The sequence below is a fragment of the Chironomus tepperi genome, unplaced genomic scaffold (assembly GCF_022539635.2).
Source record: "Chironomus tepperi strain 1889 unplaced genomic scaffold, CSIRO-AGI_Ctep_v1 contig_34, whole genome shotgun sequence".
In the NCBI taxonomy this organism is placed as follows: domain Eukaryota; kingdom Metazoa; phylum Arthropoda; class Insecta; order Diptera; family Chironomidae; genus Chironomus; species Chironomus tepperi.
The window spans coordinates 499,194-523,013 of record NW_027226156.1 but is presented as its reverse complement, the minus strand read 5'-3'; the positions used below and the strand labels follow the sequence as shown (position 1 = coordinate 523,013).

General features: G+C 34.1%; 7 protein-coding genes and 1 long non-coding RNA gene across 11 annotated transcripts; 7 read left to right on the top strand and 1 right to left on the bottom strand.

The window, feature by feature from the left end:
* Nucleotides 1–892: 892 nt before the first annotated feature.
* Nucleotides 893–1,815, top strand: LOC139096315 (uncharacterized). The gene is made up of 3 exons (XR_011544965.1): nt 893–1,205; nt 1,292–1,353; nt 1,584–1,815. It is a non-coding gene; the product is annotated as an uncharacterized lncRNA (long non-coding RNA).
* A 154-nt stretch (nt 1,816–1,969) lies between these two features.
* On the top strand, nt 1,970–3,283 carry LOC139096490 (uncharacterized). 2 transcript variants are annotated; one of them, XM_070648209.1, is made up of 5 exons: nt 1,976–2,046; nt 2,107–2,204; nt 2,263–2,588; nt 2,665–2,720; nt 2,852–3,283. In XM_070648209.1, exons 3-5 carry the CDS (start codon nt 2,286–2,288, stop codon nt 3,198–3,200), a joined length of 708 nt encoding a protein of 235 aa, XP_070504310.1. In that variant the 5' UTR covers nt 1,976–2,046; nt 2,107–2,204; nt 2,263–2,285; the 3' UTR covers nt 3,201–3,283. The 2 variants fall into 2 exon arrangements, with proteins under 2 accessions (XP_070504317.1, XP_070504310.1); XM_070648216.1 differs by lacking the exon at nt 2,107–2,204 and having other exon boundaries at nt 1,970–2,046.
* A 157-nt stretch (nt 3,284–3,440) lies between these two features.
* Nucleotides 3,441–6,045, top strand: LOC139096044 (chondroadherin-like). Its single transcript, XM_070647668.1, has 3 exons — nt 3,441–3,793; nt 3,862–4,405; nt 5,079–6,045. Exons 2-3 carry the CDS (start codon nt 4,392–4,394, stop codon nt 5,980–5,982), a joined length of 918 nt encoding a protein of 305 aa, XP_070503769.1. The 5' UTR covers nt 3,441–3,793; nt 3,862–4,391; the 3' UTR covers nt 5,983–6,045.
* A 51-nt stretch (nt 6,046–6,096) lies between these two features.
* On the bottom strand, nt 6,097–7,744 carry LOC139097686 (probable tubulin polyglutamylase ttll-15). Its single transcript, XM_070649603.1, has 2 exons — nt 6,713–7,744; nt 6,097–6,645 (listed from the first exon to the last, which is right to left on the bottom strand). The coding sequence occupies exons 1-2, from the start codon at nt 7,742–7,744 to the stop codon at nt 6,097–6,099; spliced, it is 1,581 nt and encodes a 526-aa protein (XP_070505704.1).
* Nucleotides 7,745–7,893: 149 nt separating this feature from the next.
* On the top strand, nt 7,894–10,187 carry LOC139096247 (probable tubulin polyglutamylase ttll-15). Its single transcript, XM_070647960.1, has 3 exons — nt 7,894–7,982; nt 8,532–9,531; nt 9,592–10,187. Exons 2-3 carry the CDS (start codon nt 8,545–8,547, stop codon nt 10,132–10,134), a joined length of 1,530 nt encoding a protein of 509 aa, XP_070504061.1. The 5' UTR covers nt 7,894–7,982; nt 8,532–8,544; the 3' UTR covers nt 10,135–10,187.
* A 1,488-nt stretch (nt 10,188–11,675) lies between these two features.
* On the top strand, nt 11,676–13,447 carry LOC139095768 (uncharacterized). Of its 2 annotated transcripts, XM_070647239.1 has the most exons (5): nt 11,690–11,774; nt 11,860–11,916; nt 12,490–12,583; nt 12,645–13,093; nt 13,154–13,447. In XM_070647239.1, the coding sequence occupies exons 1-5, from the start codon at nt 11,768–11,770 to the stop codon at nt 13,399–13,401; spliced, it is 855 nt and encodes a 284-aa protein (XP_070503340.1). In that variant the 5' UTR covers nt 11,690–11,767; the 3' UTR covers nt 13,402–13,447. The 2 variants fall into 2 exon arrangements, with proteins under 2 accessions (XP_070503346.1, XP_070503340.1); XM_070647245.1 differs by lacking the exon at nt 11,860–11,916 and having other exon boundaries at nt 11,676–11,774.
* A 192-nt stretch (nt 13,448–13,639) lies between these two features.
* On the top strand, nt 13,640–16,666 carry LOC139096736 (uncharacterized). The gene is made up of 9 exons (XM_070648484.1): nt 13,640–13,740; nt 14,126–14,219; nt 14,910–15,048; nt 15,143–15,224; nt 15,284–15,433; nt 15,489–15,579; nt 15,632–16,005; nt 16,061–16,169; nt 16,221–16,666. Exons 1-9 carry the CDS (start codon nt 13,734–13,736, stop codon nt 16,366–16,368), a joined length of 1,194 nt encoding a protein of 397 aa, XP_070504585.1. The 5' UTR covers nt 13,640–13,733; the 3' UTR covers nt 16,369–16,666.
* Nucleotides 16,667–16,669: 3 nt separating this feature from the next.
* LOC139096714 (uncharacterized) lies at nt 16,670–23,729 on the top strand. 2 transcript variants are annotated; one of them, XM_070648453.1, is made up of 12 exons: nt 16,670–18,118; nt 18,172–18,301; nt 18,356–18,663; nt 18,720–19,286; nt 19,371–19,655; nt 19,713–20,093; nt 20,189–20,315; nt 20,375–20,517; nt 20,572–20,814; nt 20,878–22,033; nt 23,398–23,528; nt 23,590–23,729. In XM_070648453.1, exons 1-10 carry the CDS (start codon nt 18,033–18,035, stop codon nt 21,710–21,712), a joined length of 3,105 nt encoding a protein of 1,034 aa, XP_070504554.1. In that variant the 5' UTR covers nt 16,670–18,032; the 3' UTR covers nt 21,713–22,033; nt 23,398–23,528; nt 23,590–23,729. The 2 variants fall into 2 exon arrangements, with proteins under 2 accessions (XP_070504554.1, XP_070504562.1); XM_070648461.1 differs by lacking the exon at nt 16,670–18,118 and having other exon boundaries at nt 18,173–18,301; nt 18,369–18,663.
* Nucleotides 23,730–23,820: the final 91 nt, after the last annotated feature.

Sequence of the window (23,820 nt, the reverse complement as noted above, 5' to 3'; positions counted from 1 at the left end):
GACAAGATTGTAAGCACACTTTCCGGATAAATTTGATCTTATCAGCATCCATGCAAATATTTTACATCGCAGTTAGATAATAGACTGAGATCCACTAACATACTTTTTTTCTCACTTACATGATAACAATCTTATGTGATATTTTTAGAAGTAATTGATGTTGAGTCTTACTGATAAGGTTTGATAGCTTTTACCAACTTTATAGAAATACGCCGTAAATATTCAGAATGTGATGCTAATTTAGGGAAATATGTTTCTAATCGATTGTGAGTATGGACATGAAGACCTGAGCGGGACCTGTGTATGGAAAGATTATTTATTAATTCACAGATCACGTCAAGCCTCAGATTACTCTCATATTCACAACACATATCTTGCGTACCAAGAAGCGCACATGAATCATCAAACTATTATTAATGCCGAAAATAACAAACGCAAATGAAATTGATCATATTGAAATAATTAGATTCATTAGCGATTGTTTAATCAATTCCAAGTGGGGGCTCGGTTCAAAATATTAATTAGCACATTTGACAAAAGGGGTGTATTAATGAATCGGGTAGTGCGAGAGATGTACATCGTAGAATTTTGACCTTTTATAAAAAAAAATCAAATTATGATTATTTTGGGCGAGACATCATATCTTGAAGAGACGCTGGACCCCTCAAGTTAGAGTAGGTCAAAAAATCTTATTTGAACAAAATTTATTTCTATTTCTAAAGAGGGCTTTAAATTAATTATAACTGTTCCAGACTGGCTACACCCCTGCAATTAGATGGACTTAATAATTAATAAAAGTATTTTTGTCATTTTTATTTGCTTACTTTTTTTTCTATTTTACACATTCTCCCAATATTCTCAAATTTGCACGGTTTAAAAAGTCACACGATGAAGATTTTGATCTCAGTTGTAAACATTGTGTGCAGAACATCAACACAGTTCTTCTTAGAATAATTCCTTAACACAAATATTGCGAATTCATATTTTTTTTAAAGTTTTCTATTTTATAACATTTTGAATATTAAAAAAAATTAATCAAAATGACAACAGTTTTTGGATCAAGCCCAATAAAGATAAAGTGTCCGAATTGTCGTGCAACAATAGTTACGAAAATATCTACGAAAATTGCAAATTCAACTCATCGTTGTGCCCGTAAAATGTGTTTCATTTTCTTTCCATTAGCTTGGGTTCCTTACTGTTTTAGTGTAAGTTTATATTGCATTTATAACTACCCTTCTAGCAAGATTCAACTTTCAAAGTAAAGTATTTTAATTATCTTTATCATATATAGGATTCTATTATAAAACACAGATGTTCAGCATGCAAAAACATCATCGGAGTTTGTCATACACCGTAAGATTTATAATTAGTTACACTAGCAAGGCAGAAAATGCCTTTGCTCCTTTCGAGAATTATGTTTATTCCTTGACATACTCATCCTGCTGCTCCGAATCTAAAGTAATGCTTAACACCTGACTAAACACGTGAACTTTAATTAACACTTGTCTTATAATTTCATTTACAAATCAATCAAGCAAAATTTCTGGAATCTCTCAATCTACTAATGACATTACTCATTTCAGCTATGACACTGGTATTTTCGCATGTTGTTCGACTATATTTTGTGCATTTCTTAATCATTCCGGTGATTTTGGTGGTGATTGTGGAGGTGGAGATTTTGGAAGCTCATCTTGATACCAGGCTAATGGCGACATAGCTAGGTTTTCATAGAAAGTGATTACCCAAATATCGAAATAAATTTGTTTATTTTTTTACGAATAAAATGTATAACTAAATATCATGTAAAAACAATGATTGAATTAAGAGAATTTTCATTTATTTCAGACACATTTTCAGCTCTCTCAATATTAAACTTCACTCTCTTCAATATTCGCTATAAATGCACAATCTAGCTCTCTTTTCCTTAAGTATTGCGATTCGCAATATTCTTGATATTTTCATTTCCCATCATGATTCTCAGTTGAGTGGTTGTTTCAGGAAAAGCCGGAAATTGTTTTACAAGATCTAAAATTAGTTTTAAATATTGTAAGTTAAGTTTTATAGGAAATATTATGAAATAAATTATTGTTGTCAATTATTTATCAGGACCTCTATATGAGTCTACCCCACAGCAGTAACAACACATCCCCACCCAACTCATAAAACTACAAAAATCATCAAACTTTCAATTTTGGCGCCATAAAGTCTAGACAATCTTTCTCCAAAGAATTTCACCATACTTATTGTTTTATTCCATTGTAGGTTAAACGACACAAAACTGTATAATGTCAAAAACAATCGAATCTCCAGATGATCTGCCAGATTCACTTATATCTGAGACAAATGAGCCACCAAAAGTTTGCAACTCAAACCGTGTAGAAGCTATAGATACTTGCGATCTAGAAACTGTCGAATTACCAGCAACAACTGTCGTTAAATTCGGACCAGATCCGATTGACATGATGTGTTCTGAATGTTGTATGACAATGACGACAAGAACTTACACAGAAACTAATGAATTTGACACATTTGGACCTCCTTTCGATTCATTCTTCAATGCTTGCCTCAATTTATGTTATGAAAGAAATGTAAGTCAGGCTTTATACATGATTGTTGAATTGTTGATTCAGTATAATATTTTTTTGTTCCTTATTTTCTACATAGGATATAATAACGCATCAATGTCCATTATGTGATGCGATTGTTGGGTTATATGATCTGTAAGTATCAGATAGTTTTAGGATTTTGAAACTTGATTGGCCTTTTTTTGCAATTTTCTATATTTTATGAGATATTAGCCCAGAACCTGTACATTGTGACAAATTTTTATAATTTTTCAATTTCTTCACAGATCCCTAGATCTGGCCGGTGGATCTCCTATGGGTTTCATCACTAATGGAGCTGCCAATGTCATAACCCAGAAAACACTGCAAACCCATGCTGAATGCTTAAAATCAGTAAGTGATGACGACGACAGTAGCTCGGAAGATGATGAATCAGATGACGATAATGACAATGACAAATTGGATAGTGGCGATGATGATAAAGATGACGGGGATGTTGGTGGAGATGACGGGGATGATGGTGGAAATGACGGGGATGATGGTGGATACGGTGGGGATGATGGTGGAGACGACGGATATGATGGTGGAGCTTTCGAGGCTTTTAGTATTGGAGACTTCGGGGGTGAAGACGACTAAGCAATCAGATTTTACGTTAATAGATAAATGACAAATTTACCTCAAATAAATTATTAAATCCAAGTCACTACCTCAACATCTAACTGCCAATAAAATAAATTTATAAAATCGCTTGAAGCAATCAATAAGTTCTCTCATTTTTTTATGCTCTTAACTTAATCGCTTACTCTCTTGTATCTCTTTAAACTTCTCAATTAGATTTATTTACATTCTTATACAGTCTAACTTTTTGTACTCAACATTTTGGACGTTTTATTATTTTCTTTGTGATATTTCACGATCAAATTATGATTTAGTGCACATACTTGAGTGTTATTTGCAATCTAGTCTTAATATTAAGCATCAAACTATCGAACTGAGCTAAAATACTATAAAATAATTCACAATAAAGTACCTTAAATCCAATTTACATTTATAAAAATTTAAATTAAGTTATCATGTTCGATACAAGCCCTCAAACCATGACATGTCCACATTGTAGTGCAGAAATGATGACAAAAATTGAAAAAGAATTTGGGTCTTCGGTTCACTTTTCTGCATGTGCGATGTGCATAATCTTCTTCCCATTAGCTTGGCTTCCATACTGTTTAAATGTGAGTAATCGTCAATTAGTCAATTAATAGTTTTATATCTTATCTTAATTGACCTTATTAAATTTTAGGAACAGACAGTAAATCATTATTGCTCGGAATGTAATGCCTTAATTGGAACTAAAGACAACAGAGCTTACGTTGACTCGGACATACCTTCTCCACCGATCATAGTAGCACCTGTTGGTGTTGAATCAACTGGGTGCTTCCCATGTTGTGATTGTGGGGATAGTGGAGATTGTGGCGATTGCGACGATTGCGGTGATTGTGGTGATTGTGGTGATTGTGGTGATTGCGGCGATTGCGGCAATTGCGACGGTTGTGATTGCAATTGTTTTTGAACAGATTTTTCGCATCACTTGCAAAATTTATGATCACAATTTCTTTTTAAGATCGTCTCAAAGTCATGAGAGAAAAATATAAAATGTAAGAGATTTAATTTCAAAACTGAGCTTTACTGAAATGTACAATCATTCAGTTGTTGTTGAAAGAACCAAACAGTTCGTTTACTAGAATAAATTAGAGATTTATAAATTATAGATTTTTTTTAAATTAATTAAAGCATTTTAAAATTGAATTTAAAGTTAATTCAAGAAATAAAATGTCTAAATATTGGTAAGTAGCTTTGTCCTATACTTGGCATGCAACTTAAAGGTAAATCGGGTGTCATTCGCTTACTACGGCTCCTAAGCCAACTCTCTTCTCCGGTGAATCCCAAAATAAATGTATTAAGTAATCATCCTATTAGTTTACTTCGGAAAGGCTATACTTTAGTTGGTCTTTTTCATCAAATGGGCACAAGGTTGAAATGTACGTTTTATAACACATGACATAAATTGCAGTTTTTATGCTGATCAACAGCAAATTATTGATTAATCTTAACTGATCCAGGAAGTTTTTTTTAATACTTAGTTGCAAGACTTGATAATCACAAAACAATATGTGATCAGAATAAATGAAAGTCTTGTAAGACTCTATCTCATTATAATGGAAATTCCAGATTACATAAAGGAAAGACCCAATTTAATCAGTGATTGGTTTTGAACACAAAATTAATTTGGTGAATCCTACTTAACATGACTTGCTTGAGCACTTGACTTGTATTACGATTGTTTTCACATTGCTAAAAGTCCGAAACTGACCTGTTGATAATTTTTTGGTAATCTTTTATTAATTCTACACTTTTGAACTATGCCGATTGTTCCACAATCAGTAAATCATTCATAATATCATGTTGCATACTTTTAAGGAGCAGTAAACCAAAATTCCCAATTTTCTTTATTCACAGTCTGATTCTGTGCCTTATTACCCTTCTAAAATCCTCATCATCAATTGATTTGGAATGCGCATACAACACGAACTTTGATTATTCAATTGTGGGTAAAGTTTATCGCTGTGAGGTCGAAAATGACTTGCAAATGGCTACACCAGACGATGCAATCGTTCGTACAATAAGAGGACAGCATTGGGCCTATGTTGGTAACAATAACGTGACCGGATTCTGTGCATATGGAAAAAATATGAAATTTATCCCAAAAAATGTTGAGAATACCTTTCCAAATATCAAGTTGATAGACATTGTCAACAGTAGAGTCAAAAAAATTCATCAAAATGATCTCAAGCCATTCCCAAAGTTGGTCTATTGTGGATTTAAGGACAATGAAATTCAAGTACTTGAAAATGGACTTTTTGACTACAATTTGAATCTTGAATTGGTCTCATTTTGGAATAATCGAATCATTCAAGTCGGTCCAACTGTATTTAATCCATTGACAAAGTTGACTTGGCTGTATTTTGATGATAATCCATGCCTTGACATGAGAGTAGAGAACAATAGAAATGGTGTACTGAACATGATTGAGAAAATCTCAGAAAATTGCAATGCTTTGAACTGTTCAAATTCTGAATGTGACAGTGGATCAAAAAATGAAGTTCAGGAACTGAAATATCTTTTTAATGATCTGAAGAATGCTCATGACAGTGGATTTGCGGCTATGACTAAAACCACTGAAGATCTTACTGAAAGGAATCAGAAATTGGAGAAAAACTTGAGCGAAGCTTTGGAAAAAATCAAAAGTTTGGAGTTAAGAGTTAGTAAAATTGAGGCAGAAAATCAACAGATGTGCAATAAGGATGGTGTTAACAAGAATGCGATTTCTCAACAAATTTCTGAAGTTAATAGTAATTTCTGAGTTAAATTGTTTGAAATTGTAAAAAATTCAAAAAGTGAATAAAATTCAGATTATTTGATTTTATTTTTCAGTTTTCAATTTCCCTTCGGTTCCTCGGGGATCATCCCCAAAAAATTAACAAAAATTTCTATTCTTTTCACACATTTCATCAAACCATTGAGCATGTCTGACACTTTCTTTGGACACTTTACCCCACAAATCCAGTCCAATAGTCTCAGCATCTTCCTGTTCAGCCGGAAAGACTCTCTTAAAATGCCCTAAATTCATCTGCTCACGATATGCTTGTAACTGATCATAAATATCATCATCCGAGAGGCATTTCCTACAAAACATGCAGTCTCCATCACAACTATTTTCACATAAGCTACTCAAGCATGTTTCTGGACTGACATTAAGTGAATGTCCATCAGCAATCATTTGCTCGACATCCATCGAGGGAATTTTTAGATTTTCCTTATTATAAGTTGTTCCTACTCCAATTAGATTAAATAAATTGAAGATCAGATTCTCGTAGAGAAATCTGTTCTTGATAAAGTTGGCTGATGGATATAAATTCGGATGTTGATTGACTTCGATGAGATGAAGGTCCATGTTGGCATCTAGGATCATGTCGAATCTGACGAGTTCAAAGTGATTATGTTTTGTAGTGCCAGTTACTTTGGTCTGCAAAGAGAAATGTTCTGTCGTTTATGTCCATCTGCATCTATCTGCTTATATAGCCTCAACTTACCCAATGTATAAAATCTTTTTCCTTCATCATTATTACAGACCTGATGCAGTCCTCAATATTCTTCCAAATTTTACCAACATCAACACCAATTCCCTTCAGAAATCCTTCAAAAGCATCCTTGGTGCTATATCCATGATCAAAATATTTTTTAGTTCCATTAAACTCCCAAACTGGTGTCTTTGTGTCACTAACGACGTAACTGTCTGTATCAGTTGGATCTGAGATGTTGTATGGCTTTGGACAGAACCTCAATAACATGTTATTGGTATAGTAATAAGTTCTGAGTGGCTGAAAAGATGTAATGACAGCATATACTGCAAAATCAAATTTATGTCCATCAAACAAAAGTGGATTGTCAATAAATTCCTGTGCAAAGTCATCTAAGTAATGCTCTTTAAAATTCATTTCCGAAACTTTTTCTAGCCTAACTCCTCGATTTGATTTACTTTTAAGGACAAACTTCTTTTCAGGATGTGCTGCTGCATACTCTTTCAATTTTTCAACATCTATAAATGCTTTTGGGACATATTTTGAGTCTGTTGTCGTTCCAAAGATGCTTTTTGAGACCAACACATGATTTCCAGGTATGTGATTGATTTTTTGATGAACCTGAAGCTTACTCCAGTCTACTGGAAGTTGCAGGACATCATGAGTTTGGTATGACCACAGAATGTCCCAATTATAATGAAATGTTGTCATTTCCATTTCTATTTTTTGAAATGAAAGTCGATTGAGGATTGTCTCGACAATTTCAAAGATGTAGTGATATTCCGGACCTTTTGCATGATGGAACCAATACTTTGGCTTAGTCTTTAAGTAATCCTTAAAGATTTGTGGATGTTTTTCCATTTCCGATTCAATCGTCCATTCTGAGACGTCTTCATCGGCTTGAGGTTGATTGTTAGGACTGTCAAATTGCGTAATTTTCTCATTTGTCGGACAATAACAGTCGTTTCTGTTGATGTAAGCAAAGACTAGTGATATAATGGCTATTGTCATTGAAATTATAAATATTTTTTGCCATTGTGTCATTTCTACTACTGTATAATCAGGTGAATATAGACTAGTTATGTGCAATAAGCCGGTATATGAAGGTAAACTTGTAATAGTATACTTAAGTGCAATTTTATCAGTCCACGTCTAAGTATAGCATGAACTTGTAGATTTTCCACTTAATTTTAGTATTTCTTGATAAGAGAATTGCAGAACTAATTGGAAATTAAACGTTGAATCTGACCAGATTCTAATTAAGTCGATTTTAAATACTATAGTAAGTATCTAGTGATATATGAGCTGTCTGTTAAAATATTGGATGGAACTAAGGTTTTGTTTTTGATAATAATTGAAATTTTTTTTCAATACGACTAAAATTGAAGAATTCGTGAGCTCATTAAATATATAAAGTCACGCTTGTTCAATTTAAATTAGAAGTCGTTTACAAACATTGAACAAATCCTCAATTGGACACTAGTGAATTTAGAATCCCGTACGAGGTGATGGTTTGGTCAGACCGGCTTCATTCAGCCCCTGTAACTTAGTCTACAAATTCAAAAATACTCAATTAAATCAAAATAAGTTGATTCATAATATGCCAAATGACTGTTATTGTCCTACACACTTAAATTGCATTATTACAAATCTTGTTCGACATTTCCCGAAAAAGTCAGGCGATAGAAAATGTTTGCCACAAAAACCACAGTTCTACACCTAAATATTCATTGAAAAATTAACAAAACTATAAAAGTAAATTTACAACTTTTTTTTTCATGTTGAAAAATTTCATAATTTAGAGTATAAAAATGAAATCACGAATTTTCAGTATTTTCAGTAAAATGTCAGAGGATAGACCTGAAGTTGTGATTCAGTCAAGTAATCGTCGATGGACTATTTGTTCAGTGCCGGTGTTAATTGCTGTCATTAGTGTAGCTTTGATTCCATTTTATTCCAACATTTTTAATAGAAATTGTAATGAATGCCCTGAATTTGATGCTGAGGAATCAGAATCTACAAGTCCAAAGTACATTGTCTACGATGGCATCAACAGAACTGATATATTGGGAGCTGTAGATAGAGTTTTAAGACGGATGGGACTTGAGAAGATTCAAGTCAAGGATCCGTCAAATTTCCCTAAAAATTGGAACCTTCTGTGGTCTTTTAAGCACCAAGAGACACTGAAAGACTACATCAACTGGTCAGAAATTAAGTATCACCAAAAAATCAATCATTTTCCAGGAAATTACATGCTGGTATCCAAAAGTTACCTCACGACACAAGATGACTTTGATTTCATACCAAGAGGCTTCCTCACATCCGAAGATGTCCGAGAATATGCAGCACAACACCCAGAAAAGAGATTTGTACTTAAATTGAAATCCAATAGAGGTGTCAAGCTTGTCAGTCCATCGGAAATGAATTTTACTGACACATCATCACTTGAAGATTATTTTGCACAAGAATATCTTGAAGATCCACTTTTGTGGAACGGATATAAGTTCGACTTCTCAATATTTGTGGTCATTACATCAGTAAATCCACTAAGGTTCTATTACTACAACAAAAATGTTAATCTTAGGTTCTGCTTGAAACCATACAGCACAGAAAACATCAGTGATGTCGATGCTTATGTAATAGGAACTAATCACACATCTAGTCAAGTATTTCCATACGTAAAGAAGTATATTGATGCTGGATACACTAACAAAGACGCATTTGAGAATTACATAAGGGAAATTGGTGGTGATCTTGATCATGTTTGGCAGCAGGTTGAGAATGTGATAAGGAGTACTGTGCTGACTAAAGAGGAGTATATGATTAAAGGGGTGAGTTCAGTTGGTGACTTAACCTCAAAATTTAGAACTTAACCTCAATTTTCCTTTTAGATAAATCGCGTAAAAGCTTCAAAGTATTCATTCTTTGAACTTTATCGCTTCGACATGATCTTCGACAAGAATCTAAAGCTCTATCTCATAGAAGTCAACATGAGTCCGAACCTTCTCGCTGTCCGTGATAAGATCCACAACAAATTCATGTTCGAGAATGTTTTATACAATCTATTCAACATGATCGGTGTTGGAACTGTTTACAAAAAGAACATTTTTGCCTTTCCTGAATATGATGTAGAATCAATGGTCGCTTATCATGATGCGATGACTGTGAAACCTGAAATATGTTTGACTTCACTTTGTGATGAAAATTGCATAGATGATGCCTGCAAATTTTGTTGGGACTGTCTGCATACGAGTAAAAAGTATGAAATGATTCAAGCACTTCACGAACAAATGAATCGAGGACATTTTACAAGGGTCTTTCCAGTTGATAAGGAACACATTGACGAGAGTTTGTGGGAAGATATAACACCTGTAAATAAATTCTATATCGAGTGGTTCCACGAAATGTGCAAGAAAAATAAACATTTTTGTTAAATAATTACTTTATTGTTACTTAAAAATAAATAATATTGTAGCCTAGAAGTAGAGCTCCTTCGTCTTCTAAGCTGAGTACCTTAACCTCAAACTAATCATCCAAAATCTCAATAACTGAGTCATCAATCAAGTCAATTTCAGAAATCTCAGCTGGATTTTCCAAGGTCACCTCACAACAGTCGTCATCCTCAATTGTAGTGTCAGCACTCAGTTCATCCTCTGATCCATGCTCAGACATAAAGGAGTTGAAGTAACTTTCATTTTCAGTTTGTTCAGTGTCATCAAGGGTCCAACTTTCATCCATTAAGACTGTATCGTTGGGAATTGTAGACACATCCTCAAATAATTTAAATCCTGAGATGTCTTCCAATATTGTTGTACTGTTGAAGTTTATTGGTGATCTTTTGAATCTTTGCAGTTCTAAAATTTCAGATTCATCAATGTGAATTGACATGTCTTCAATGGTGTCAGATAAATTATCAACATTCTGGACGGAACTGTCAGATCTGTTTGTACTGTCATATGACTTGTTTTCTTGCTTATTGTTTGGTGTTCTTAGTCTGCCTTCGATGTTCAATTTATTACCAAACTCAAGGATGAAATTTATCTCATCAAGGGTGTCGTTGAAGTCTGGAACTTCTTGTGATCCAAGCAGATCTTCAAATTCTGTTTCATCTCTGCAATCTTGTTCCATTTTGATGAAGGATTCATCCGAAAATTCAGTTAAAATTGTGTCGTTGAAGTCTTTTGATGCTAATGACATGTTGTTTGCTGTCTTGAAGCTGTCCATAATTGTAGAAATGTTTAGTAAATTTTTGTGATTGTTTAAACAGTTTAATTCAAAGTTGAGATACTTTATGATTAAAACTTATAAATTGCGGTGGCTTATATTGCACAATTTGGTTGCGAAATTGAGATTTAAGATAAAGAGTTTGTGTTTGTTTAGAAAATTTTAAGATTTTTCTCATTTTCCATACCTGAATAGTTTGTGAAAATATTGTTAATAACAAACCAGCTCTTGCAAGTCATTTCCTATTTCGATCAAATTCCTATTGATAACCGGCAACAAAATTCCATTCGATTTTTCACCCACAATCCACTTCATAATGATATAAAAAATTATTTCCTCAAAAACATTTGATAACACTACAAAAACAAACCCAAACATTGGGCTGATTCATCCATTACATCCACCAACAATACTTCAATGACCTCATAAATGGCAATTTACCTTTGTTTTATTTCATACTTCAACATTATTATGAAGTCATTAAGCTTATCGGTATTGCACACAGGTGTAACATGGGGGAGAGGGGTGTACCGGTTAGGGGTTGCTGATTGATGAAGATCTGAAAATGAATTGTTTACTTTTTCAGTAATATTAATTTTTGATTCAGGTTCTTCACCTCCAATGACCCCCTTCCCAGCTCTGGATACACAACTGGATTTACTTATCAATTCTTATTCCTTGTCTTATCAATAAGAGTATCATACGATTGCACACGCAGAAAACAATTGATATAAAAAATGTTTGTAAAAAATTCACATTCAGTTCAAAGCTGATCGCTAAGCGGTACAGAAAAAAAAAAATTTATTAAATTTTATTGTTGAAAATTAAAATAATACAAAAATTATGGACGGTAAGTTTAAGACTTAGTGAATCATGATTAACGTTTGGATACAATACACATGCATTTAGGGGCTCATTGCTACTTCTTCTTTTAGATTTCTTAAATAAAGAAAAGATGTTCAATCAGGCTCATAAAGTATATGATGACTCAGGTACAATTTAAACTAAATTTACATTCAACTTTAATTTTTGATGGATCTAAGGAATCTTGGGGGACTAGGGTTTAGTGAAGGGTATGATTGAACCTTTTGAGTTTCCCTATGAGTCTTCAAAGCAAATTTCAGCTTCAATCATTGCATTTATTACTATATCTGCCATCTAATATTGCAACAGTGAATTTCATACTCATAATCAAGTGCAACTTTCAACACTGAATATCGATAAGATAAGAATTATTAGTAATTGGATGATGATATAATTCCTGTTATTTGTTTTGTGTCGCTTAATACAAATTGATAAGAAACAAGTGTGGACTTAATGAGATGATAAGTTTAAATAGAAAAAAAAAATCATTTACTTAGCGTGTGGTCTCATCAGGTTCAATTGATGTGTTTAATAAGCCTTTAGCTGAGTCGACATGTCGAACATTGTGTTGATCATAAAAATTCCTAAAATTCTCACATTTCACCGCTAAGACATATCCACATACCTCAACTCCAAAATAATTTATAACCATCATAAATGTTTTTCAAGATAAAATTTCAAAATTTATTTATTCATTACAGGTTGTACGTGGATCCCATTCAACTCAGGTCTCTCTCAAGCTCAATTAGTTGTGTCTGGAACTGATAGTGATGGCGGTGCTGTGTGTATTGGAAGGTAAATATATTATTATGCTTAGATAAGTTTTTTCATTACTAACCTCATAATCTACTTACAGAGCCAACTTCTCAGGCGAGCTAATCCCTGGTAAAGCTCTCATTCGTCATTCGACCCTTCATTTTACCCACAATGGACAAGAACATCGCACATCAAATTTTGAAGTTCTTCTCAATACTGGTGGTTTCACATGGGTCACATCATCCAATGGAAGTGTCCCACCACAAGCCGTAGTTGGTGGTCGTGCAGCAAATGGCGAAACTCTCTATGTTGGACGTGCTAAGCACTTACATTTAACGATTCCCGGAAAGATTCATCCATCACATAAATGCGCATATATTGGATGTGATAACAGAGAACATTCCAAGCCAACTTATGAAGTACTTGTGAGGCAAGGATCATCTGGATGGGTTCCACCAACTGGACCACCAGTACATCCACCAATTCATCCACCAATTCATCCACCAATTCATCCTCCAATTCACCCACCAATTGGTGGACCTTCAAGTGGTAAGAGAAAGTTTGTGATCTAATAAAGTCAGTCAATCTCAAAGTTTTTATTATTTTTAGCACAATGGGTTCATTACTACCCAGGAGCACCATGGCCAGGCAATGCAGTTATCGGCGGAGTTTATAGAGAAGGTGGTCAACGTAAGCATCAATATGTTGCCAGAAAGACTCATATGTCAAGTGTTATTGTTGGATATGCTTATCAGAATGGTCCATTTTATGGAGGATTCCATGGAAAGGAAATCAGCTCTGGGGACTTTGAGGTTCTCGTACAGAATGGAAATGTGTTCCCACATGATGGATTTTAAATAATTTTTTAATGATAATTTGAATAAAAAGTGTTAAAAATTAAAATTGTAATTCTTTGGGGTCTAGACTTCATCGAATAAAGCTCTCAAAATACAATCTCAGCCTTCCTTCCAGTCATTCCCTACTTTTATCATCTTAATCTCATTTCATTCTTAAATCTCATTTTATCTCACGCGTACTTTTCACTCTGGATAATTTAATTCAATAAAAAGTTTTTTGGCAGCATCTCATCACTTGCTTGGAAGTCGTTAAGCTGTTGAAACACGTATAGAAAATCAGTCGTGATATTTTTGTATTAAGTAGCTGAGGAAGAAGAAACAAATAATTCAAAATGGAAGGTAGATTGTGGAAAGTTTTAGGATGTTTTTGAGGATTTAAGGTTCTTTTGATGCTATATAAAGGCATAATTAGTGATTTTGGGAATACTTTTGATGGACTAGAGTCCGAAATTGAACACTTTTTGTCATTAATAGACCTCAATGACACAGTATGACTAATTCATGTTCCAAAAGCACAATCTATTTCAATGTCAAGCTAAAATCCTTTAAAATATTATCCAAAAACTCATAAAAATGTGAAGTTTTATACAATTTCGATCATCTTCGAGATCATTTCACAACACATAATCACCACACAAGTGAAATATATCAATTTCATCCAATTTAAGGAGAAAATAAGTGAATAACATGAGCTAACTCACGATTATTGTGACATATTTTTCAGGCATTTATTGGGTACCATTTTCAAGTGAAATCGACAAGTCAATTCTAGTTGAGGTAGGGAATGACGGTGATGGAGCTCCAATGTATATTGCAAGGTGAGTATTGGAACTGAACGATATCCTGTTAGAGCTATGGAAAGCGTATCTAGGTGGAGAGAGGGTGATCGACCTAACACCCATCCTCTCTCTAATCCCATCAATCCAAAGTTCACTAATCCACAAAAAACAAAAACATTTTAATCAATTCATATCCCATTAAAAATCAAAATTGCCCTAGAACTTCACATGCTTACTCAATTACCAATGACAAACAAAAAGCAATTTTACTTTCAATTTCAAAATCTTAGAAATCATTTTAATCTCTTACGTAATCCTCGTCATCTGCATAAGCAGATTAGAGATCACTTTATGACATCATAACTAATCTAAATCACTTAATTCACCGCAAATCGTGCCCCTTTCTCTTATAATGTTCTGAATGCAGAGTGATGTGATAAGATGATGAAGTCTGTCGCATTATTTTCAATTATATTCAATTGATGTCATGTGCGTTGGCATAAAAATAATTTTTTTTCTGTTCCTTTACACTTATTCATCAGATGATATTATTGGGATTTTCGGATTGTTATTGTCTGTGAGATAAACAAGATTGTTGTTGTAGAGAAGTAAGCTAAGCATAGAAGGTTTGAAGGGATTTCTTGAGTTTAGAGTAGATTCGAGGACTTAACGACTCATATCTTAGCGAAGTCTATAGTTCCAGTAAATTTTAACAATTTTTATTAACAGAGCTCACCATTGTGATGATTTGATACCAGGAAAGCTGCTTACTGGATCCCAATACTCTAATCACTGTCATATTTCATATAACGGACAAGAATTTTCCAAAAATTCATTTGAAGTTCTCATCAACACTGGCTTTAGTTGGGTATGTTTGCATGCTTTCTGTAAATTCACTAGAAAGCTGCCAGTTAGACTGATAGCTTAACTGATGACTCTGCTTCATAAATTTTCTTACCCAGATTCCAGCAAGTGACGGAAATGTTCCCCATCATGCCGTCGTTGGAGGTAGAACATCAAGTGGCGAGTCATTGTATATTGGACGTAAGGATGTTACCTCAACTCACTTTAGTTAGAATAATTCCATTAAATTCGTCTTCTAGGTGCATCACATTGTGGTATTTTGACACCTGGTAGAGTTCATAAACTCTCAAAATGCATGTTTTTGCCATTTGGATGGAAGGAATTTTCATATACATCTTACGAAGTTTTGGTCAAGAAAACTGAGACTATGGTTGCTCCGATTGGTGATTGTAAGTTAAAGCAATGGAAAAATTTGATTTAAATTCACAAGATTTTACATTACAGCTCTAAAATGGGTTTGGTTCTCACCGGAGATTGATGAGTCTGACTTAGTACATGCTGGTGATCATCCAACTGGAAGTTTGTTTATTGCAAGGTAGGATTGGCTTATCAAAACATAGCTTTATTCAGAACTGTGTAATTTACAGAGCACATCACGCCGGTGACCTAATCCCTGGAAAGTATGTCTCCAACAACCCAGCCGGTAACTTCTGTCACATTGCCTACGGTGGTCAAGAGATCATTAAAGATCAATTTGAAGTTCTAATCAACACCGGATTTAAATGGATATCAGAATCTAATGGATATGTTCCTGAAAATGCTGTAGTCGGTGGACAATCAATGAGCGGTGAGACTGTGTATATTGGAAGAACTATGCACAATGGTCAAAATACTCCTGGAAAGATTTGCAGAAGATCGAAGTGTATTTATATCCCATTTGGTAATGAGATAAGCTACAAGGAATATGATGTTTTGGTGCAGATCTTGCAGCCACAGCCAGTGTCTAATTATAGATCTAGTGGTAAGTATCTAGGATGTAAAAAAGTGACTGTTTGATAATTTTGAATTTTTGACAGTTGAATGGGTCTCAGTTGGTAAAGGACGTCCATGGCCAACTAATGCTGTTGCTGCTGGTATTTATCGTGAATTTGGCAACTGTTTTACTCAGTATATTGCACGAAGAAGGTAATCAATCTAGCCTGAATCATGAATAAATTTTAATTTTGATTGTTTCAGACACGGCAACAATGTAGTCATCGGATATGCTTATAATTACTATGACGGGCCAATTTTCTATTTCGGATGGCATGACAAGGAAATTAGTTATCGTGATTTTGATGTTTTAGTCGAACACACTGCCGTTTTTCCTAAAGAAACTTTGTAACCTTTTTGATTTTATTATCCACAAGCCTAATGAACCTCATATCAATCCCTAGAGAGATTTAATCAGTGCTTTTCAAATTTTAGTCCATGACACACCTTTTGTAATTGTATTCTAAGGTTAAATCCTAAGGAAAAACAGACCTTCAGTATAGTCATGACACTAAACTGTTTGAGAAGCACTGAATTAATTGGTCAATATGGTTAAATCAGAAGAAATCTTGAGAATGTTAAAAAATACTCATTATACTCGATCTTATGACTATAATAAATATTTACTAATGACAATATTGTCGAACAAATTCAAGATTTTTTAATATTTATTCACATCTTCACTTAATTAGGCACACAAGGAATTTGTTCATTTTTTTATCGAAGACAATTCAGTATCCATCTTATGCTGTGAAGAATCTTTAAAATTTGAATAAGGAAGAGCAGATCCACCACCAAACTTAGGCCGTAAGACGTACAATTATTCATCATAATCATCATCGGCAGCAGCCGTAGTTGATCTAGTTCTTCTCCTACGACTAGTTGTCGTTGTTTGGGTAGGTGTAGTTGTTGTTGTTCTTTGTGTTGTTGTTGGACTAGTTGTTGTTGACTGAGTAATAGTTGTAGTTGGAGTCGTTGAGACAGTCGAAGTCGTTGTAGTAGGGGTCGTAGAAGTTGTAGTTGTACCTAATACTGATGAAGTGGTAGTCGTCGTTGGGGGAGTCGTAGAGGTAGCAGAAGTTGTGGTTGTCGTTGGCACACTTGAACTAGAGGTTGTAGTTGACATGGTCGTTGTTGTAGCTGCTGTTGTACTCTTTAAAAATAATATATCGTAATTAATTCTTCGTAAAGGAAGGACCATTAAAAACACTCACCATTCTACGCCTTTCACATTCACAATCACGTTCTCGTCGCTGTTCATTCCTCTCGCGATCTCTCTCCTTACTGCCTTTACGCTCTCTACTCCTGTCATGTCTGCAACCCTTCTTTTTTCGACGACCCGAGCACTCTTGTCTACGTTCACTTTCTCTTTCTTTTTGTCGTTCGCGTCTTTCACAAAACTCATCGCAAGTGTCTTCGTCACTTTCAGCACTTTCTGAATGATTATGACGATGATGCTTTTTGTTCTTTTTGCACTGAGCCGTGGCCACAAGGCACACGGTTATCAGAAGGATCAAAATAATTTTGTTCATTCCGCACTAAAAGATGAGAAAAGACTGAAAAGATTTTTGAGTAATGTGAGACTTTAAAGATGATTTTTTTGTTGACATTCTCGAATTGTTGAGATTCTGTTTAGGCATGAAGAAGATCAGTACGCGGAATAATTGATAATTAGTGACACTTGTATGCATTTACATATTTGAGTGTGTGTATTATAGATTTTCTGGGAATTTTTTGGTGAAGATCAATTTTTGGAACTATATAAGTTCAATGTCAGCTTATTTAGGACTTGTGGTGATGGATGGTCGGACTTGACTCTTTTTCTCGCTATGTCACCCATTTGTACCATGATTCTCTATAAATTATGGTTATGAATAAAATATTGAAAGCACTTGCGTGCATCTATGACAATCGACATTGGTATTGCATGTTACTTGCTATCCAACTAGATCATCAGTCAATGTTTCATCACCAAATCGTTCAGTTTAAAAGCAGCTTTTAATCATATAAGTAAAAATGAAAATTAAATTTGAGCAATTTTTTGAAGCATCAACAATCCACGGAGTTAAATATTTGTCGACGAAATTTCATTTATCTGAGAGGTTTGGTGATGATTTTTGGATATCATAGCTTTCTAGACAATTCGACATTTTAGGTTCCTATGGATACTGTCACTTCTGGCTTCAATTATTTGTACAGTCATCTTGATAACTCAATTAGTGATTAAAATTAGAAATTTTCCTATCGTTTTCTATCTATCTGATCAGTCAGACTCGATTTCTACTGTAAGTTACGATAAAATGTATATTGAACCTTGCTGTACAGTAAATTATTTATAGATCGACTTTCCAGCAATTACGGTCTGTCCTGGATTTTTGGGTCATATTCACAAGAACTACATATATGATGATGGCAGGAACTATGGCTACTATATGAGACATTCAGCCGATGAAATTTACTATGAACCTGAAGAGTTTATCCAAGAATTTGAAGAAAATGAACGAAATTATTCAGAATTTATGTTTCGTGCAACTGCTCGAGATACATTTAGGGAATATATCGATAGAGGAGTTAGGAATCTTTATGTTGAACTATTGGAAAGGTTGGAAAATGGAAGCTTGAGTGTTCATGAGATTGGAAATAAGCTGTAAGTCATTTTTTATGTTCTTCATTCAGTGCTGCATATTGATATTTCCATTACAGCCTCAAACGTCTTCATGCTATCGACCTCATACGAGGATCTGGAGTATTTCACAAACTGAACCATCCAATGCCAACAAATGACATCCTGGACATTCTCAATCAATTTGAAAAACGTTCAGAATATGAAATAAATCCAATATATACATGGATCATGTCACCAAGAGAACATCGATCAGAGATTCTAACAGAATATGGAATTTGTTATTCCTTTAATGTTGCAAACAGCCAGGATGTCCTATATTTAAATAACACATCAAATGATTTTCATTATGAGCAATTTCTTCCTTTTTATAGATCACAAAGGACATTTGTAGCAGCTATGATACCAAGAAGAACGGCGGCACCGACTGAGGGTCTTATTATCAAATCAATGAATAGCTATAGAGCTATCAAAAATGTTTTAAATCTAAATATTGATGGTGCTATTTTATTTATGCATGATCCATATGAGTTGCCAACAAAATATGCTACTCAAGTTCCTTTAAATTGTTATCAGACATTGAATATGAAAATTGAACCTCAATATAACACAATTGATGAGTCTTTGGATGATTTTGATCCGATTGAGTAAGTTGTAAGGTTGATTTGTGGGATCAACCACTGCCTCAATTTGATCCCAATCGACAGCCAGCTCATTTTCATCCTTTTCAGTCGTAATTGCTACCTTGAAAATGAACACGAACTAAAGTTCTTCAAAGTCTACACCAAAGTCAACTGCGAACAGGAGTGCCTGTCCAATTTGATGTTCAGCAAGTGTAACTGCGTAGAATATTTCATGATCCGGAACTCAACAACTCCAGTTTGTCCGTCAAGTGAAAAGAAATGTATTGACATGATAAGAGCTGAATTTGAAGAAAACCGTAGTGCTTGTGGATGTCTACAGCCATGTGAATATGTGAAGTACAATCTGGAGGTTGAGGAGACAATGTTGATGGGGTATGAGGTGATTAACTTCTTCATATTGACATTACTAATTTCCAAAATGCTTTTCAGCCGAAGAGTATCCAAACCAATTGCTGACCTGTCTCCCGATGAAAGTATTTTAGATTTTATCTCAAAAATAACAGTTCACTTCAAGTCCAGCACATTCAGTCGATACGTACGCAAGAAGCAGTTCAATGAAGTGGACTTTCTATCCTTTGTTGGTGGAATTTTGGGACTTTTTGCTGGATTTTCTGTTTTGTCTTTTGTCGAACTTTTTCATTGGTTTTGTGTGAAGATTTGCATTAATTTGTGTGATGCTCAAAATAGAGTTCATACTTTTAATTCCGAGCCTGAAAATGTGGCACGAATGCCAAGGGTCTTGCAAGTGTTTTTCGAAAGCTCATCTGTTCATGGTCTGCAGTACTTTTTGAATAAGCAAGTAATTGAAAGGTAAGTGAAAATTTATTTTTGGAGATGGAAGTAGACATTGCTAGGGAGGGATACTTAGAGTAAAATTCATTCTAATACATGGTAATCTTGTTCAGATTCTTCTGGATTATTGCATTTTTCATATCCATAACAATTTGCATATTCAACGTTGCAAAAGTAAATGAAAAATTGCCAGACAGTCGTGTAATTGCAGTGAATGATGAGTTTGCCTACACTGGAAAGGTAAGAGAATCTTAATATTTGGAAGGTCGTACCCGATTGATAATAAATGACATTTTCAGTTTGAATTTCCAGCAATCACATTTTTACCAGCTTTAAAGTTGGATTTAAAGTACAAAAACTCTTTGGAGAGTGAATATTTTGCAAAATTTGACAAGTACGCTAAGGCAATGGAAGATGATAATTTTAAGGATGAAATTCACATGTAAAGCTTATCTGTCTATTTTTTCATACGTAATCTTGCATATTATTTCCTTAGAACAATCACCAAATTTGAATTCTGCTCAAATGTGTATTACTACAATTATTTTTTACAAAAATTTGACCTTGGTCCATATATAGTAAGAGCTGCAAAGAATGCATCACAAGTTGAATGGTTTAAGCAACAGTTTGCAACATGGAATAACAATTTTGAAGCTAAATTCGCTGAGGTTCGAACAGCACGTGGAATGGGATTTTCATTTAATTTGATGGATGGCGATGACGTTTTTCATTTTGAAAGGTGATTGATTCTTGATATCCTGGAGTTTCCCTACAATTTTTTAACCTTTTGATTTCCTTCCAGTGTCAGCAATGACCTCAACTATTTGTCAAACATGTCAACGAATAACTCAGAACATCTTCGACCATATCCATTCCAAGAAAACCCTATCTTAATGTCCAAAGATGACAGAAACAAATTCACATTAAAGTTCATCACGGAACCACCCGATGGAATAGATCAGATAGAATGCTACCCACCAGCATTCAAAATTCATCATTCACATTTCATTCCAACATTTTATGACAATCCAGATTTTATGGATATTAAGCACGGTACACATGTTAATGTAGTAATTGTACCAGAAATTATAGAAACGGACATAGAACTGAAAAAAGTCAATCCTGAAATTCGAGAATGCTTTTTTGATGGAGAACAAAAATTGAAATTTTTCAAAAAGTATTCGAAAGAAAATTGTGAACTTGAATGCCTAACTAGATACATGAACCATAACTGCAACTGTTCACACTACATCCAACCATACGATGACATACCAAACCGTGAATTTTGTAGTTCACACATGCAAGTCATTTGTTATCAAAAATTAAGAGCACTTTTTGGTCTGGAGAATTTTTCTAGGGAACAAAATTGCGTCTGCCTGCCAACATGTGACTCATTGACTTATCGGATCCAATATTATCCAGAATATCACAATGATAGTCTTGAAACATCAATTACAATTCAAATCAACACCGACGACATCATTTTATATCGCAGATATCAACAATTTACAGCATCTGATGTCGTTTCTTATGTCGGTGGACTTTTGGGACTTTTTGCTGGCATTTCCATGCTTTCGGTCGTTGAAATTATCTACTTTTTTGTGATTCGTGTTGTTGTGGATATTTTCAGACAATAAAAATTTTCAAAATACGATCGTTAAGCATAACAATATGCTGCATAAATTTTCGCACAACCTCAACAATGAAACCACATTTCAAGGAAAAAAAATACACGAAGATGTACGATGGACTTGTTGATTCAGTTTTCAACTCGTTCCGATTCGATTTGCTTTTATTATCACAAACAAAAAAATTGCAAACTTCTCAACATCTCAGTTGATATCGGACATCTGAAGGATCAAGTTAATTTCTCTTTAAGTCTTCGTGTGGACAAAATTAAAATTACAAAGTGTGTTCATTAAGTCAAAATAATAAAAAATTATAAATAAAAATTTGTGGTACGTTTAAAAATTTTGCTGAATTTCTGCACAGATTAATTTAACTTAGAAGTGTGAAACTAATTAAAAAATAGACAAGCACGTGCTAAAATTTGCGAAATAGTTTGATATTTTCCTTGAGGATCATCAGGGACATTTTTGCTTGTTAAGCAATTCTTTGCATCTTTGATTATCCTAAGGACTTCTTAGTGAACAACGAGGGCATATTTACGGGCGATGACACTGTAAAATTGCCTCAAAAACACATAAAAAGTCAAAAATATCAGTTCAACCTTAACATACACTGTATATCATCATCCAGAACTTTTACTATTTTACACCAATCGAACCTTGAAAGAAAAAAAAATCAGTCCTTTTACTCTCACCCTTCATTTTCTGCCCAATGCCATTGATTGATATTTTTCGATTTGATGACTTTTTCGCTTACCTAACAGCATCTCCTTGGACTCATCAGACATCAACTAATTTCAACTAATTTAATTTGAATAATTTAATATCGCAACAAATCGCAAGCTTATGAGATATAATAAAATATTGTATATTCCGGTTTTTCATGAATAAAAAAAGATTGTAAAGCACAGCCTTGGCCACAATAACAGCAACAGATGATTTTAAAAATGTTTTGCATTTTTTGCGACGTCGTTAAATTTTCCTTCGGCTGATTTAGTTTCTTGGTTTCGTAAATTGACTGTTAAATAATTAAAAGTGTTAAACAATAATACTTAGAAAATGAGGAAATTTATTTTTTGTTAAGTGATGACTTCTGAGCATTCTAAGCAAGGACGTACTCAGTCCTCCCAACCAAATCTTCAATTTTCTAAGGCTATTTGTGAATAAATTTCAAAAAAAAATTCTACGAAAATTAAAATCAACCCAAAGGAGTAGAGGAGGTGGCCATCTGACAACACCCCAGATTTTATCAACATTATGAACTACATCTTCAGTTCCGTTCGTTATCTGATTGATATCGCGCTTCAGTTCCGCCTAAAATCAAACACTTTCTTCTTGTTATGATTTTACATCCATATTACACAATCCAAAGCTTTTTACATTCCGCAAATAACCTATCTCAAGGAAAATGGCATTTCTGGTTCAAAGACACCAAATTATTGTCTAACAGATGCCAAAAAAGTTGTAAAGCATAAGAAAGTAAGACAAACAAACCAGTTAGTGGATTTGGTAATTTGATCTTCACATCATTTCCTAAATGCTGCGAAAATGTGGAATAAATTTAAAAAAACCTGAAAAATGTTTTTGTTTTGCAAATTTAATTATGCGGCATTTTGCGAGCAATGTGGACGTGCATCTTTGCTGATAACTTTCAATGATATACTAATGTATTTTACATGGTTTTAACTTTTCAGACGTTTTCTAGACGAGAATAAATTATTGGAGATGTTTAAACTTGCGGAGCCGTTTAATCGTGTGTATTCTGAAGGAGCGTATATGTCAATCCCGGAGTTTTATAGTGGGAAGACTCTTCTTGTTACTGGAGGTTTGTATATGACTCTTTGGAATCAACTGTCAATTATTTGACATTTTTCAAATAATTCTAGCAACCGGATCCATCGGAAAAATCCTTATAGAAAAATTTCTCCGATCATGCCCCGACATCAAGACAATTTACATCCTTATACGTCCCAAGAAAGGCGTCAGCATCCAAAATCGACTCTCCCAGCTCTTTAATGTTCCACTTTTTGATCTAGTTCGTGAACACAATCCCGATGCATTTTCAAAAGTAGTTCCAATATTTGGTGACATAAAGGCTGACGAACTTGGAATTTCGT